This window comes from Peromyscus leucopus, chromosome 6, assembly GCF_004664715.2.
Source record: "Peromyscus leucopus breed LL Stock chromosome 6, UCI_PerLeu_2.1, whole genome shotgun sequence".
Lineage (NCBI taxonomy): Eukaryota > Metazoa > Chordata > Mammalia > Rodentia > Cricetidae > Peromyscus > Peromyscus leucopus.
The window spans coordinates 64,905,024-64,922,507 of NC_051068.1; the positions used below are offsets into that span (position 1 = coordinate 64,905,024).

At 44.0% G+C, this 17,484-nt stretch overlaps 1 protein-coding gene across 1 annotated transcript; it reads left to right on the forward strand.

Annotated features, from left to right (window-relative positions):
* The first annotated feature begins 4,185 nt into the window (after positions 1-4,185).
* S100a11 (S100 calcium binding protein A11) lies at positions 4,186-8,769 on the forward strand. The gene is made up of 3 exons (XM_028861947.2): positions 4,186-4,291; positions 7,438-7,590; positions 8,481-8,769. Exons 2-3 carry the CDS (start codon positions 7,444-7,446, stop codon positions 8,634-8,636), a joined length of 303 nt encoding a protein of 100 aa, XP_028717780.1. The 5' UTR covers positions 4,186-4,291; positions 7,438-7,443; the 3' UTR covers positions 8,637-8,769.
* Positions 8,770-17,484: the final 8,715 nt, after the last annotated feature.

The window sequence follows — 17,484 nt, forward strand, 5'->3', positions numbered from 1 at the left end:
TCTTATACACCCCAAGACCACCTTCCCAATGATGACTGACCATGGTAGGCTGGGCCCTTCCATATTGATCATCAATCAAGAAAATACCCCTGCAGGCTTGTCTACAGGATAATTTGATGGGGACATCTCTCCGCTGAGGTTTCTTCTTTTTAGATGACTCCATATTGTGTCAAGTTGAAAACAAAGCAAAACAAAACCTAGCCATCATGCTGAGCAAGGCTGAGATTGCCTTCTTAGTGTTTGGCAGTATCCTGTCCGCATTACCATGGCCATCTCATTGTGGCTAGTAGAATGCCTTACTATGTTTTTAGCCTCTAGTCTCTCCTCTCGACTACCTTTTTTTACACTTATAAGAGTGGAAAAAAAATCACCTCACTCTCCTGCTTAAAAATCTTCTTTGGTTAGAATCCAAATTCCCAGGCATAGCACTTAATGACCTGTATCTGCCTCATATTTACCATCATTTCATTTCAGGAAATCCAGTGCTACTGAATCACCAGCATCTACTGATAACACACATCAGGTCCCATTCTTCTTTATAGTTGCACCAATTATTAAAACTTCCTCTGGAGATACTGATCAAATCCTTAAGCATTCTACATGAATAACTCTGAATCTATATACCATTATTCTCTCCTGTATAGATGATAGCAGGCAAATTAGTGTAGCCAACATATCACAAGCACAGAGGATCGAACCCTAGCCTAAGTGCCACAGTCTGTAGCCCTAAAATGTTCCTCTGTGGCCTGGCCTCACCTTGCTTCACAGTGGTACCCATCAACTAGTGACTTCTTATTCATTTTTGAATGCCCAACTCAAAACTGACTTTTCTCATGATACTTCCATTACTATGCCAGAGTTGGTTACTCATCCCTTCCCAGCAATGTCATGGTAGCTGGCCATGATCCTGTTAGCACATTCATCACACTCTTGTATGCTCATTAGGGATGTACTCAACCCTATACAAGAATCAACTTACATATGAGAATTATTCTGGGCCGTGGAAATTCCCACATTTATTTCCTGATCAGCCCTTTCATTCACCTGTGTTAGCTCATTTTTTTTTCTTGCTACCAATTTACCAGTTCTTATGCACCCCCAACTTCTTAGCCCTTTTGATTGACTCATTGTTGGCCAACCTTGCCAAACACCCTTTTTCCACAAAGCTTCCGCCTTGGTCACACAGGAGTCTTTTTTTATTTTCAGTTACCAGTTGACTTATTGTCTTCTCTCTATCACGTACTTTTTCTAAATCTCACAGCTTGCACTTCCTCTTGGTGTCTTGTTCATAATTCCATTTTCTCCTGACTTTTTAGTTCTCTCTGTGCCTCAGTTCCTTTAACTGCCAAATTCTGCATGTGTTTCTAGTTCCAGCTTGCAGGATAAAGGACAGATTTGTCCCAGCTTATTTTAGGATGAAGCCTTTACCGCCTACCATCCTATGCATCGGCAGGCCTTGAATCCAATCAGTTGTGACAATGGACACAAGGTCAAATCACAAGCAAACCTTGGACACCAAGTCTGCTCCTTCAGCAGAAGCTGTAAGGGAGGCATTTTCTCCCTAAAAAGATTATGATACGGGCATGTCCATAATTGGGGTACGCTGTAATTTAGACTAATGGCTCTTTAGTAACTTTTATTATAGATTTTTTGAGAATCTGATAAAAGCTATATATCTTCCTTTGGGAGAGGGGAAAACCTCTTATGCAGAAAACTGCTTTTGAATATTATTTTAAGATGGCTTAAATTTGTTTATTCTGTAGTACATTTGTTTTAATGATGCAAGGATATGTTGCATTCTTTTATGTTGCATTTGTTTAACTCTGTGAAGATGTGTTACTTTGCCTGTCTAAACACATGATTGGTCTAATAAAGAGCTGAATGGCCAAAAGCAAGGCAGGAGAAAGGATAGGTGGAACTGGCATGAAGAGAGAATACATAGAAGAAGAAAAAGAGAGAAAGAAGATTGGTAAACAAGAGAGATCAAGGAGTGAGAAAAGAAGGGGCCAGCCACCCAGCCAGCCATGGAGTAAGACTGAAAGTAAGATTACAGAAGTCAGTAAAGGAAAAAAAGCCCAGAGGCAAAAGGTATATGGGACAATTTAAGTTTAAAAAAAAAAAAAAAGCTGGCTAGAAATAAATCAAGCTAAGGCCAGGCACTATAAGAAAGAATAAGCCTCTGTGTATTTGTTTGGGAGCTGGGTGACGGGTCTTCCAACTACAGCAAACATCACACATACCTTTAGGATTTTTAAGAAGCCTAGCACCACCTCCAATGCCCCACCTCATCTGTGTGAAGTCCATCCCTGAAGATCCTCAAAGGCAGGCACTGAACCACATTCGTGTTTGTGTTTGCAGAGCCCAGAACAGTGTTTGGCACATAGTAGGTTCTCAGATGGAATCAAAAGAGTAAATTGACACTTTAATTTATTCGTTAGGGCTGAACAGGTTATTCAGAGCCAAAGGGGGTTAAGAAATTTAGATTTTAAAAAGTTATTTAATTTGTTATTAATTAGTGTGTGGGTGGCGGGAAACTCATCATAGCTCACATATGGAGTCAAAGGCCAAGGAGGTGGCTCTCTTTTTCCATCATGTGGGTTCCCATGATTAAGGTTAGGCTATTGGCTATTGCCCTCTTAGCCAGCTCACTGACCCTGGAAATTTTGTTGATATAAAGGTACCAGAAAGTCACTTTGTTACTTTTATTATATCATGTGTTACTTTGAAGTAAGCAGTTAATCAGAACTGCACATCAGGAAAATGTGGGGTTTTTTTATTGATTAAATTTTTTTTTATTGGAGGGCAAGGGCCCAGTTATGAAATCAAAGGAAAAAGGGAGTGAGAATGTAAACGAGATAGTGGGAGTGTGGTAGAATAATGATAGATGGGTCCAAGTACAATAAAGCTGACATTACAAGGGTCTTGATTTAAAAGAAAGTGTGAGCCGGGCAGTGGTGGCACACGCCTTTAATCCCAGCACTCGGGAGGCAGAGGCAGGCTGATCTCTGTGAGTTCAAGGCCAGCCTGGACTACAGAGGGAGTTCCAGGAAAGGCACAAAGCTACACAGAGAAACCCTGTTTCAAAAAAAATAAAAAAAAAAAAAAAAAAAAAAAAAAAAATTGTGTAAGAAAGACTTTAAAAAAAAAAACCATGGTGGTAATGTTTTCAAGTAAAGAAAATGAAAAAATGGCCACATCATTGGCAGAAATGGAGAAGTGGGGAGAGGTATAGGGAGATCTAATTATTTCTTGAAATATTGAGTTTTAAACACAAATGGGGCTTTCAAGTGTGTTTCTTTTGGTTTGGAGTTTAGTTTCCTTTTGAGACATGGTCCTGCTCTGTAACCTAGGCTGGTCGGGAACTCACTGTGTAGCCCATAGGTTGGCCTCAAACTTGAGCAATCCTCCTGCCTCAACCTTGAAAGTGCTGAGATTACAGGCCAGAGCCACCATGTCTAACGAGGTTCTAAACCTGCGCTAGGAACTGTGAGTGGGAGGTAAGGATGAAATTGGAGAAGAGGGCTTGGCCTCATATACCCAGGAGTCAATAGCAGAAGCTGGCAGCAGACTCTAGCACACATTCACACAATGCTCCACTCACATCTACTCTGCAGCTTTTGGGGTCCCCTCAAAGGCATCACTCTACGTGACAGTCCTAAACGTCTTACTAAATAGTAAAGGCGACATGACTTGTTTCTAGATGAGGAGATGGAAGCTCAGAGGGGTGAGGGTTCTTGACAAAAGTACTGCAGTGATGTTATGGATCTAGGATTAGCCAAAGTGCTTCATACAATCCCCAACATGGAAGACCATGTCTCAAAAAAAAAAATTTTTTTTTTTTAAATCATCACTGTTTATTAAATATCTTCAGTGTAGTATCATAGACAGCCCTGGCTCCTAGGGACCTTCTTGACAACTATTATCCATTCTTCTTTTCGAAGGGATTCTTCTGCTTATCTAACCTGCAGTGCAAATGGTCCCAGGCACGGAAATGACCTAGAAGTGTGGACAGACTTCCCCCAAAAGGCAATGATCTTCGAGATTACAGGGGAGAGGGAGAGAGGCCTGTTATGTCCCAGGGACGACAATGGGTGTGCCTGTGCCTGAGTCTAGGCAAAGCTAGTTGGGAACGCAGCGGGGACAGGCCGAGGCCTGCGGAGGGGCGGGGGCGGGGGCGGGGACGGGCCCAGCCTGAGTCAGGCTGAGGGGCGGGACCGGGACCAGGGTCGTCACTTCTGTCCCCGCAGTCGTCAGCCGCAGTCGCCTCCGGACCCCGCTCCTCACCAACTTGGTAAGCCTAGTTTTTGAACTTTTAGATTTTTTTCCCCTTCCTCTTCAAAGAAAAGAACAAAGGGCAAAGCTACGCGTGCTCTTGTCCGGGTGTATCTTGGACTAACGTGTGGACGTGGCAGAACATAGATCAGGAAGGAGAGACCGTGTAGGAGGCAATTAGAGAAGAGCGGAGGGCACGACGAAGCCCTCAAATTACACCCTAATGACAGCCCAGGGGAAGAAACGGGGATCTTTTTGTTCTCCCAGGCGAGATACGGTCTAGGGTTGGGTGCGGTCTCCTGACTGGCCTCGGAGCCCGGGTGGGTGCGGCCGCCGGAGTCCCCGGTCCGTGCGCCCCTGTGCTCAGCGGGCATCGGGGACCTCGATTCCGGGAAGCCACCGATTCCGGGAAGGCCAGGAACTCCGCTGGAGAGCTGGAGACCTGGGGGAATTCTGTGCGGTGTCGCCAGACGTTCGTGCAGATCAGAAAGTGAACGTTTCAGAACTTAGCCTTCCCGAGTTCTGGGGAAATCAGCTGCGGGAAGCCGCGGGCAAAGGGCCAAGGCACACATGCACAGAAACTGCAGCCTGTTGCAGCCCGCGGAAGCGCGGGCAAGAATGTGGGAGGAAGCCAGTCCCTCCCAGCCCGCTCCTTCCCTCTCCCCTTTACTCCCCGCCCCCTTGCCATCTTTTTTAGCCACACCCTGCATCACCTGCCTGTTTCCTCATTTTTCTGACGTTCCCACTAGTTCACCCCCAAAGTCTACTTCCCTTAGTCTCTCCAGTGAAGAGGATCAGCAGACTTTGGAGAGTGGCCCAAGTGGGTTTCTGCCCTAGCCCCAAGCTAAGCATAGATTTTGTTTTTCAATGGTTGGAAGACAGTCGAAAGGAAAATGATCCCTTGTGATACATGAAAATCATATGAAAATCAAATGTATAAAGTGTACAGGCACCCCCACATCCTTATTCTTCATGTATTGTCGCCCTTGGCGCCAGGCTACCTTGAAAGAGTCACAGGAGCATAGAGAGCTAAAACTGTTCACAGCTGCCCCTTGATTTAAAAAGAGAAAAGCTTGCAGCCCCTGCTTTGGTGTGTCAATGTCCTATCACTTCCTACTTACTTTTTCCTCCTTACCCTTTTCAGCACACAGGGGGTGCCTTGGGCCCAGCACCAACGGGGTTGTGAGGTGGAGGGAGATGGATGAGACCCTGAACGCTGGAAGGAAGAGCACTGGGGTTGGTTAAGAATGAAATAGTTAACTGGTGTATTTCTCATGTTCCCGTCAAGGGGAGGCTTTCCTAGAATGTTGAAAGTTTAGGGTGCGTTTTAAAAATTCTTTCAGTGTGTGTTTTCTCCTTGCTCTCACTGTTCCCATCACACAAAGGGGTGCTGGTGTGGAGGGTGTCCTTTCTTTCAGCCACTGCGCACACGGGCAAAACCTTCCCACCCTTGCGATCTGTTCAATGAGGGAAGGGGACGGAAGCATCTGTAGGTGTGGAAGCCGGGTCAGAGCTGGGCCCATCAGCTTGGAACCGTCTCCCCAGTCCAAGCCAAACCTTCAGCTACCACGTGATAATAAGGCAGGGAGATTTTAGTTCCGATAGGAGGAGCATGTTGTGCAAACACTTGTTTCTAGGCTGTGGTGTTTTGTTTGGTTTCCAGGTCCTGAACCTACCAACACTTTTCTCTCCTTTAGTAAAAGTTCCCGCTAGGGGATTTTAAGTTCTTCAACAGTGTGGCTATTGAAAAGAATTTGTCTCTAGAGGGTCCAGGTGCTCTGTTCCTAGGTGCAGCGGGCCACAGCAGTGCAACTTTGATGGTAAAGTACCTAAAGACAGGAGGTGCTAGGAAGGGAAACCAGGGGCCATGGGGCTGCTAGCTTTTGTCATCTTTAGCACGTGTTATTGCACAGTCTGAATGCTTTCATCTTTTGTATCCTGGGAGTGCATCTTAAGAGAACTCAAAAGCTAAAATCCTAAGTTGCAATTGTTAACATCCATCCAAATTGTAGTTAATTAATATCAAGCAAGAAAGCTTCAGGGTGTGGCCAGGCGGGTTCCAAGAGATCCTGCAGTTGTGCTCTTATCCACCAGGGGGAGCACAACAACTCAGTTCTGGGTTCTGGGCTCAGATTTCTGAAGAATGACTCAACCCAGTAGAATTTCCTTTAGGAATTCTGCGGTGAGAAAAGTAGAGTCCTGCACAGGATTTGAACTGATGTTCTTCCTGGTACAGCCACAGCTTTGGTTCAGCTCTGTCATAAGAAATTCCAGCTACCATTCCTCTGGAAATGAGTGGCAGCTGGATGAAGCAAAGGCAGATGTCAGCAGAAAGAAACCTGGGAACCAAGAGCCTAAGGGTGATCTGTCATGGTAGTTCCCCTCTCATGCCTCAGTTCTGTACAAGTAAAGTTAATGGTATACAGCTGTCTGTTTTAAACACACACACACACACACACACACACACACACACACACACACACACACACACACACACACACACACACACACACACACTACATGTATGGTTTCACTAGTTAGGCCAGGTTAACCCAAACTCTTGATCCTCCAAATATATGCATTCTCACACCCAGCTGAATATACTTCTGCACATCTAATATGTCCTCTCTCCATCTTGGTGCACAATCCCAGATATGCTGTTCATTTTTCTTCAGAGAAATGCACGGGTTTCAAGAGTTTGGTGTTACTTTAAAGGCGTCTCGATCATCACAGCAGCCTCTCCATGCTCTTGGGGAACAGGTCACAGTAATCTCCCTCCGAAGTTCAGTGTGTGTGAGGGCGGGTGTACAGGTTATACATGTATTTACTTACACTGTCTAAGTGTGTGTGGGTGTACAGGCTATGCATGTATTTACTTTACACTGTCTGAGACTATTAGAAAAGTTTCTCCCTCGTCTGAACCACGTAGTGTTTTCAGGCACTCAGACTTCCACGTGGAGTGCCTTACCACACCAACAACACATACAGTGGAGCTACAAGAAAAAAGCTGTCACTTTCTGTGGTGTCTGCACTTCTCTGGCCCCCTCTAAATGGGCCAGACACTAAGAACCTGCTTCAACCCAAAAAGAGGCACTGTGATCCTCCAGCACTCTCCATTCTCTAGCTATATATTTAATGAGCTCCGCCTTTTTGTTTTCTTCAAAGGCAAAAATGTCCAAACCTACAGAGACTGAGCGATGCATCGAGTCCCTGATTGCTGTTTTCCAAAAGTACAGTGGGAAGGATGGGAAAAGCTGCACACTCTCCAAAACTGAGTTCCTCAGCTTCATGAACACAGAGCTGGCCGCCTTCACCAAGGTACCTGTCCCATCCCCCATACACTGATTGCTCACTGAACAAAACAGGAGCCTGGCAGAATGGCCAAGCCTGGAGGATCAGCCTCTGCCTCCTCCTTTTTAGCTCCAGGCCAAGGGTCCATTTCTCAGCCCTTGCTGAGTCCCTGGATCTTGGGGTGAGCCCCATGTGAGCCATAGCAGTTGCCTGGCACTGAGAGTGGCATGTGTAATGGCATGTGCCATAATAGAAGCACTTCAAATTTTATTCCCCCACCCCAAGACTATAGGGCAGCCCTGTCCAATCAGGTTTTCTGCAATGAAGGAAATAATATTCTATCTTCACATGATAGTAGCAGCCACCAGTCACTGGTTATGACAGAAATTCATTCTACTTGAAATATGGCTAAGGGCTTTCTAAATTAATCTAGATGCAAATATAGATAGTGATGATTGTGTGTGTGTGAGAGAGAGAGAGAGGGAGAGGGAGGGAGAGAGAGAGGGGGAAAGACAGACAGAGAGAGAGAGAGAGAGAGAGAGAGAGAGAGAGAGAGAGAGAGAGAGAGACACGGGTGGGGGATGAGGCTTCTCAGGCAGGACCTATAACTTTCTACCTGAAACCACTTATTTCCATAGGGTTTACATGTGGGCCTTGCATGAAACACTTTTACTAAGTTGAATAACCCTTAAAGTCACAGAAAAAAACACAGGACAAGGAACAAAGAAGTCTGGGTTCATGTCCAGGTCTGCTGCTAAAGCAGATCCCTTCACCTCTTTGAATCTGTTACTTCATGTTGAAAAGGAGAATATTAATAACCCCTTTCCTGGACCTTATACTCTATTGAGAAAAAGATGTGGCAGCATATTTGAAAGCACTGCAGAAAGTGAAATATAAAGATGGCCTTGTCTTTGCAGAACCAGAAGGACCCGGGTGTCCTGGACCGCATGATGAAGAAGTTGGATCTTAACAGCGATGGGCAACTAGATTTCCAAGAGTTTCTCAACCTTATTGGTGGCTTGGCTATAGCATGCCATGATTCCTTCCTCAAGGCTTCCCAGAAGTGTATCTAACCCTCCCACTTCCCTTCAGCCACCAAGTCATCACATTCTCCCCCATCCACACCTGCACTGAGCCCACCACACCCACCATAACATGCAGCTCGTTCCTACTAGCAGAAATAAAATGATACCATTTTTTAATGTATGCTGAGAGTTGGTAGGTTTATGTGTGTGGGGGAGGGTGACTTATAGGTGGAATGTAATGGAAGCCTGTTACCAGAAACTGCCTAGTAAACAGTGAAGATGTCTCTTGGGTGCGCACAAAACATGACCATTGAGTGATACAACCAGAGTCAGCTCATATTTCTAAGGTTGCTGGACAGAGGCCATTTGTTGCCATCATTCACTTATTAAATGTCTATGTCACAGGCCCTGAGAATGCAGTCAGACAGCCAATCTCCTGCCTTTGATTTCTAGTGGGGAAGAGAACTAGAACCAAGGCTTGTCCTGAGAGGACAGATGTCCCAGGAAGGAAAGGTAATGGGCATGTCACAGTGACTGGATAGTGCACTGCTGCTATATGAAAGACAGAAGAAGAAAGCATTTCAAGGCTGAAGAGGACATTTCAGGAGAAGGAGCTGGGAAGGTTAAGGAACAGAATGGGGCAAGAGCTGTCAGTGCTTTGTGTTTGGTATGGACTTCCTCACCTATGACTGGCTCTAGCTGATAGAATGTCTTCAGTCTCCAACCCCCCTGCAAGCTGCACAGAGAAAGGATGGTGAGGAGCCAGTAGATAACAGATTAGAGAGAAGTGAGGTGAGAGAAGCAGGTTTCAGCAGTGCCTTATGCTTCCCAAGGAGTTAAGCAAAATAGACCAGTCTGTGAGGTTGTTTTAGCCTGTGAAGATCCAAAATGAAAGTAAGTGCCTCAGGCTAACTAGTACTATGCTTTTTAGGTATAAGTATAGCTTCCTCTAATGGACTTCCTTAATTGGCTAGTGGCACATGAGTAGGGGGGATGTTTGTAACCTGTAATGGTCTCCATATTCCTTTTGCAGGTACACCCTGTATTTAAAAAAAAACAATAACAAAACCCTAACATTACCCCCAATGAAGAGATAGAAAAGCACCAAGCATATTAATGTTATACTGGTCTGTTGACCTACAAGAAAGCAGTAACTTCCATTTGAGACATCAGGGTCCAAGGGGACTAACTGGGAGATCTTTACTTGCCTGGTGACACCAGATTCTGGTAAGAAGTAAGACCAATTAGCATCAAGCTGTTAACTGAAAATTCCAACATGAAACCCGTATGGAGTGCCTGCTCCCTGCAAAGAGAATGAATGGTAGAGAGATGCTAGGAGAAGAGGTTGGTTTGACAGAGCTGATGAGTTCAAGAGAGTGCTGTGCTAAGTGTACCATTGGACGGGCTAGGTACCAGGGACACTTACATCTCCTTACCTGGTTCTGCCACCTGAGCTTCAAAACTGCTTCCTACACACCTTTACACAAATCAATACCAGGAGTTTTTGTTTCATGTATTCATGAATTAAGCAAATATTGATTTGAACAGTAAGTAAGACTGTTCATAGTATCTCCCATGGAGTAATGAAAAGGGCAGAGAAGATTTTTGTTCTTGAGAACCTTGCACTCTCAGGTTCAACCTGTCCCAGGCTGAAGTTACCTACTGTCTTCTCCATCTGGAACAGCCCATACTCTCTACTGGCCTCATCTCAGACAATGACACATAGTGGTCCTACCAAAGAACGCAGAAATCAGCTTCAAACTCTTTTCTTCCATGTCTTACTTCCCCATCCGACGGCAGCCAGTAACCATGTCAGAGGAACAGCAGGTGGCAATTGGGGTTCAAGGTGTCAGCCCAGCAGTAGAAAAACTCTCTGATAGGAATAACCTCATTAGGCAAGGCCATAAGACTATAGACACCAGAATGTCTTTCGGTTCTGTCGTCCCTCTATATGTTTGCTGCTATAGTCTTTTCTATGGTATTTGACATGGTATATATGGATGTGGGGAGTCTCCCACTGCCTGTATTGTAATATGTTTATCTCATGATAACATTCTGATCTACTGGGCACTTATATCTGTGGATTGTCAGAAAGATGACTCCTCCTTAAGCTGTATTGTCTAATTGACACAGAGTTTTGATGAATAAAAATAAATACTAAGATGTTTCATAGCTAAGACCTATAAGCTCCATGAGGCTTTTAGTCACACTTAGGAGCTGTTTTATATCACAGCCCAGATTCATGATTTAGGAAAACATTTGAGTCTAGGAGACAGGCTAGCTCAAATTCCTTCAATCTTAAAATGCTGAGAATTGCAGTCACAGGTTTCTTGTGTACCATTAGGTGATATTAGCCTCAAAATATCTTTAGACTAGATCAGATGCCTTGCTAATGGTTTTTAAGATAAACAATCCCAGATTAGCAATCTTTAGTTCACAAGGATATAGCCGAGCTGCCTGGCTAGGTTGTAAATACAAAAACAGACCAATTATTGCTAGTGGGCAAATGATTAATTTTTGCACCCATTCCTGACCTCAATTTGGTCAGGGCTTCAAAAAACAATTTGACTCTGTAGCACCAAAATAAGGGCTACAGACTTCTTTCAATAGTCAAGAGTCACAAACAGGACAAAAAGTACATTTTGAGATTTAAAGCAAAGTACATTTTGAAATTTAAAGCATCACAGAATCTTCAAAGTGCAGACTTGAGCTGATACTAAAAGATATATGGTACCTGAGCCTGTACTAGAGAATCTATGACACCCTTAGTGTCTTGTTCCAGCCCTCACCAGGCAACTCTGAGACCTAGGAGAATTCAGAATTTATGACTTCTAATTACAAAGTGTTTGTTCAAATTGTTCACATAGTCATCAGTTAGTTTGATTTGCCTTTCCCCTTCCTGGGACATGGTGTTTTTTTTTTTTTTTTGTTTGTTTTTTTTTTAACTTATAATCATTCACTTGAGAAGTGGTACATAACTTCCCTATGACTCCTGTATTGCCCAAAAGAGTTAATTGGTGTATATAAGTTGTAAAAAGACATGAGAGAGGGGAGCAACGAAGGAGAACAACATGTGAGAGAATAAAAAAAGGAAGGAACCATCAAGAGAGTGCATGAGAGTCCTAATTTTTCCCTCAGGTAGAAAAGTCATAGCGATCTGAAAGGATTTTAGCATGTAAATGATTAAAAGTCCAAATAAGTAGAACAAAAAAAAAAAAAATCAAATGCATAGAAAATGAGAGCAAGAAACATGAAGAAAAAAGAAACAAATAAAGATGCTATAAGTTAAATCATTATGCAAATATATAAAGGTTCCTGAACTGAGTGTTTTACCTCCAGTTCATGGCCCAGCTCCAGAGATACAGAGAGGACTTCTTCCTCCCCACTGAGGCCCAGGAAGACTTGAGTGACTCACTGCACCTGCCCACCTCACAAGGACCCGATTGTACTGCCCAGTAACGGCGAGAGAAGCGGTGGGAGGAGGACCACACCCGAGTAGTAACTGTGATACTACTTTGATTCTGACTTCATGCATACTTTGATTCTGACTCTTCTGAATCTCATAAGCCTCGCCCTATCACCACTAAGGGCATTCCTGGATGGCCACAGTCAAGGAGGAATGTTGGGAGGAAGAAGCAAGTCTGCACTGGCTGGGAATGGCCTTCTCAATGACCTCAGCAGACTGGGAACACAGCCAGCTGGGGGAGAAGGGAGCATCAGCTCGCCTGCCTGCACAGCCTCCTCCATTGGGAACAAAACCAAAGATGAGAAATGTCCCTGTTCCAGAGTCACTGCCTTTCCCCACCAGCAGCTTACTGTCGGCACTGTCATGACGCCTCGCCTAGAGGTCGCCATGGATTCTAGTAAGAATGCAGAAAAACAAACAGAAAGGACAAGGACTCAGGAATGCTGCAAGTTCACGAGTTGGTTAATTTTCAGCAGAGGAAGAACCCAGCGTGAAACTTGGGAAAGGTTAAATTAACACCACCTTGGCAGCAGAGGTTGCAGGGTGGTCAATGCTGGCTCCCCCTTCTCATCCACATGCTGCATTCTTCCAGGAGCCAGAACCCCTGTCCCCAGGAACCAACAGCCTGTTCTCAGCCTTTATCATCCTAAATTAACAGAACTGTGGGAGACACTATCGATGGAACCCCAACATCATCGTTATTCCTACAACCTCACAATACCAGGCAACACTCGTCCTTACATTCTAGAAAACCCGCCATCCATCCCACTAGTTGTGTGATAATGGGCAAGTTCTGAGTCTCCTCTTCCTTCCTTAACTGGAAAATGGAGATAAAATTTGTTGACTGACTCTTAATTTTTCATTATTTTTATTTCATATATATGGGTATTTTGCCTACATGTATGTGAGCACAGTATATGCATGCAGCATCTGCAGATGCCAGATGACATCAGATTCCCTAGAAGTCGAGTTACAGATGGTTGTGAGTCACCATGAGGGTGCAGGTCCTATGGAAGAGTGCTCTCAAAGGCTGAGCCATCCCCCCAGTCCCCTAGCTGGGGAAATCTCCTGTCCCCTATTTATTTTCATCATAGAAATTTAAAAGTGTAGTCTGGATCACACGTCTCCCTTGCAGCTTCCTGTTGATATTAATGGTAAAAATGGTCATAGCTAATAACTTACTGATCGTTCACAGCACAACAGAGGGACTTTCTATCATTATCTGTTACTCCTCTTGACAGTCCTATAGTATAAGCTCCACCACTAACAACTGTTTACAAGTGGGGAAACAGAGGCACCATGAGTCAGGACTTTCCCCAGGTCTCAGAGCAAATAAGATGCAAGATCAAGCCGATCTGACTCTGAAGCCTGATGAACCAGCAAGCTCTTCTTCTCTGCTCTCTCTTCTCTGTTTGCCCTGTCCCACAGATTCTCCTGTTTACCTTGGTTTCTTTTCTTCTTTTTTCCTTCTTCCTTCCTTCCTTCCTTCCTTCCTTCCTTCCTTCCTTCCTTCCTTCCTTCCTCCCTCCTCCTCCTCCCTCCCTCCTTTCTTTCTTTTTTGATGTTGTTCATTTTGTTTTGTTTTCTTTAAGAACCCTCTTCCTACCCTGAGCAGGCAGCAATGCCTCTGCCCTAAATTCTTCCAGCGTGGTCTGTGGAACACATCAGGGCTCACTGACATGCTGGTTTGGTCCTTTCAGCAGTAGACCCAGATCTCCGAGTCTAGGTGAGGCCTGAGACACTGCATTTCTGTCAACTGTGAGGCAGTGGTGGGTTCTCTGTTGCCTGTCATGAACCACACTGTTGAAGCCAGGATCCATAGATCCACACATATACTTTTACCAGGTGTATTTACCAAAATACGGACAATAATGATCTCTGAAGACCCTTTTTTTCTCTTGATGTTTCTATACTGTACATTTTTACTTAATGAAAACTCCCACACCCCTTGGCTCTGTGTGTGTGTGTGTGTGTGTGTGTGTGTGTGTGTGTGTGTGTGTGCACTCTCACATTTGTGTACCCATGTGTGCACACAAGTGTGTTGGAGGGAAATATGCAGTGTGAGAGCCAGAGTTCAATGTTGGGTCTTCTTCTACTGCTCTCCACTTTATTTTTTGAGACAGGGTCATTCACTGAACCTGGAGCTCTGAATGGACAGGTCAGCAAGCCACCAGCTGCTGCCTTACACATTTTTTTTTGCTGTTGTTTGTTTTTTGTCAGTCACCCCTCTTAGATTGAGTTCTCCAAGAGAAAGACTGTATCTTTATTTTTTTTTATCCATTGTGTTTTGTAATTCCAGACCTATAGCTGGCACTCAGTCAATATGTAAATAAATGTACCTCCCAAAAGTGAGGCGATCAAATAGATCTGTTTCTCAGTATACACAGGGCAATTGGTTCCAAGTCTCCTAAGGGCAAAATCTAAGGATGCTCAAAAAATGGCACAGCACAGTATTTGCATATTGCCTATGCATGTCCCTTCATATTTTTTTAAGATCGGCTCTAGATTATTCATAATATATATATATATATATATATATATATATATATATATATATAATGCAATATAAAGGTTATGCAAACTATTGTTTCACTGTGTTATGTAGATAATAGTGACATTTTCATGTTCAATACTGATGCAAATTTTTAAACTCTTCTTGCATATTTACCATCTATGGTTATGTACCTGCAAAGCTCATGGACTCAGAGGTTCAACTTTATTGGTTATTGTCCTAAAATTGATGATAAAGAAACAGAAGTTAGGTGACTTTTCCTAAGTTACATTCCTAATGAATGGGAACCCCTGAACTCAAATCCCAAAAAGCTAGTCTCCTATTTTACCTCAGCTTCCCCATTGAGTATGAGTGAGAAAAAATATTTTGTCTCGTGTTGTGTCAAGGTGATGGACTGATGTCTCATAATGGGAAACCACTTTGTCCTTAGCAGACCTTGACAAAACTCAGGCTAGTGCGTCCACTGCTACCTTTAGAAACTGATGGAGTCAAGAATATGAACAACTTTTAAAATCGGTCAGGCATTAACTTATTTGATTGTTAGAATAGGTCATGTATTTTAGAAGTGGAAATGGGGAAGAGAGGGAGAGAAGGAAGGAGTGAGGGGGAGATGGAAGGAGGGAGACAGACAGCATTCAGACTGAGACAGAATGCAGTATATAGGAAGAATCCACACATCCACTCTTGCTCTCCTCCGATGCTGATTGGACTTGTAACAGTGTGCCAGATCACTCTCCTCAGTCACCACTGTAGTCCTCGGGTTTCCACTCTCCATCAGTCTCCACTTAGAGACTGCACTATCCTCTAAGACAAGCCTCCGTCCCCCAGGAATCTTCTAGCACTGAGGGAGCAAAGCTGTGCACAGGTGGTGACAAGGGGCAGGAATCAAGGGGCCATACCATACCCAACTCTAGGCTAGGGAATCCTGTGGAGCTTCAGGGGGAAAGAAACGCCTTCTACTCAGAACCCTAAGACTATGTCCTCCTACAGCCAGTCCTCAGTTGGCCTGTCAATCTTTGATTCCCTTCACCACCTTCCTTAAATGCAAGGAGTGCATCACTTTTGTCTGTCCATACCTGGACCTTCCTGCTCAGTGTCTGCACCCAACTCCCCACCATGCCTGTAGAGAGAGGGCTGAGCCTGTCATCCTGCCTAATCCCATCCATGAAACATGTGCCAGGGGCTGGGTTTTTCCCAGGGAAGTGGTTCTCTATGAAGTGACAGTTGGCAAAGTCCCAATCTACACCACTAGGACTGGATTAAAGCCAACTCCATGAGACGGAACCCATGCCTGACACTACCAGGGTGGCCAGGAACCTGAGACTAGATAGGCCAAGGATCTAGAGGAGACCAAATCCTATTGCCCTGCTAAGAGAACATAACAATAAAATGACTTCTAATGACATTTGATATACTCATAGAGAGAAGCTTCCTCCTGCAGTAGATGGGAGGTAACACAGAGACCCACAACTGGACAATATGCAGAGTGAGAGACTTTGGAGCACTCAGTCCTAAATGAAGTGTCTTCATCAAACCCTTCCCCTAGGGCCCAGCAAATTATACAGAGGAGGAGGGGGGAGGAAAGAGTGTAAGAGCTAGAGGGAATGACTCCAAGGAAACAGTGCTCTCCAGCACAATAAGATTGACATAGGTATGAATTCACAGAGAACTGTGTCAACAAGCCCAGAGCATATACAGGTTCAAGCCAGAAGGAGTCCCAGCAGTGAGATTGGGTAGTGGACACAGGCACCCACCCCTAACCAAGAACTAGCTGTAAATGATACCACTTGTGAAGGAAAAATTAGTTTTCTCCAATGGGGTCTCACTGGATATATTCACCAAAATTTCAGGATAAGCTCCATGCCCAGGAATAATTGACCAGCAAAAAACGAAATCAGTGGTATTTTTTGTAGGTTTTTTGTCTCATATTGCTTTGTTTGGGCTATTTAAAAAATTTTTTTTTGTCTTAGTGGTCTTTTGCTTATATATTTTAGTTTCTAATTTTGTACTTTTGTTGGGAGGTTTTGTGTTTGTTTTAGGGGGTTTGGGTTTTTGTGCTTTAAAGAGAAATGGCATGGAGTTGTGTGATTGGGAAGGCAGGAGGGTCTGGAGGAGGTGAGGGAGGGAAAGTGTGACCAGGATATACTGTATGAAAACATTTTCTTCAATATAAAAACAAGCCGGACAGTGGTGGCACACGCCTTTAATCCCTGCACTTGGGAGGCAGAGTCAGGCGGATCTCTGTGAGTTCAAAGCCAGCCTGGTCTACAGAGCGAGATCCAGGAAAGGTGCAAAGCTACAGAGAGAAACCCTGCCTTGAAAAATCAAAAACTAAACAAATTGAACTCAGTATGTTATTATTTTTGATGGAATATAAAAAAAGAGGACATGAAGTCGAGAGGGGGTAGGGGTGGATCTGGGAGACGTTAGGGAGAATAGGGTATTATGATCAATGTACACTATATGCATGTATAAAATTCTCAAAGGCTTAATACAATACGTTTAAAATAAAGATGCATAAGATACACAATGGATTATTACTAGAATCACAACACTAATCAACCTAAAATGATTTTTTTTTCTGGGGTTGAATCCAGGGTCCCAAGCCTGCTAAGCATGAGTTACTGCTGAGCTACACCACCAGCCCATAGAATACCTCTTGAGATAATTCTACAAAACAGAACACGATGAACTATAAAATCATCTGGCGTCTTGAAACAAACAAAAAACTAAAAAAAAACCCCAGAACTCTAAAATCATTTTGACGTTTTACCAGGAGAGACATAGACTACTCTTCGGCTCTTGTATGACATGACCAAGGTGCACCTCGGCAGAGGCCCACGGACTGACAACCACTAGAGCTACAGCAGCCAGGTTCTAGACTGTCAGAGAGCCTGTGCTCAATGGGATCAGAATGA

Excerpts from the sequence above, each read along its gene's own strand:
- S100a11 (XM_028861947.2), top strand. The coding sequence starts at position 7,444 with ATGTCCAAACCTACAGAGACTGAGCGATGCATCGAGTCCCTGATTGCT. Across the intron at positions 7,591-8,480 it reads AGCTGGCCGCCTTCACCAAG|AACCAGAAGGACCCGGGTGT; the intron begins GTACCTGTCCCA and ends TTGTCTTTGCAG.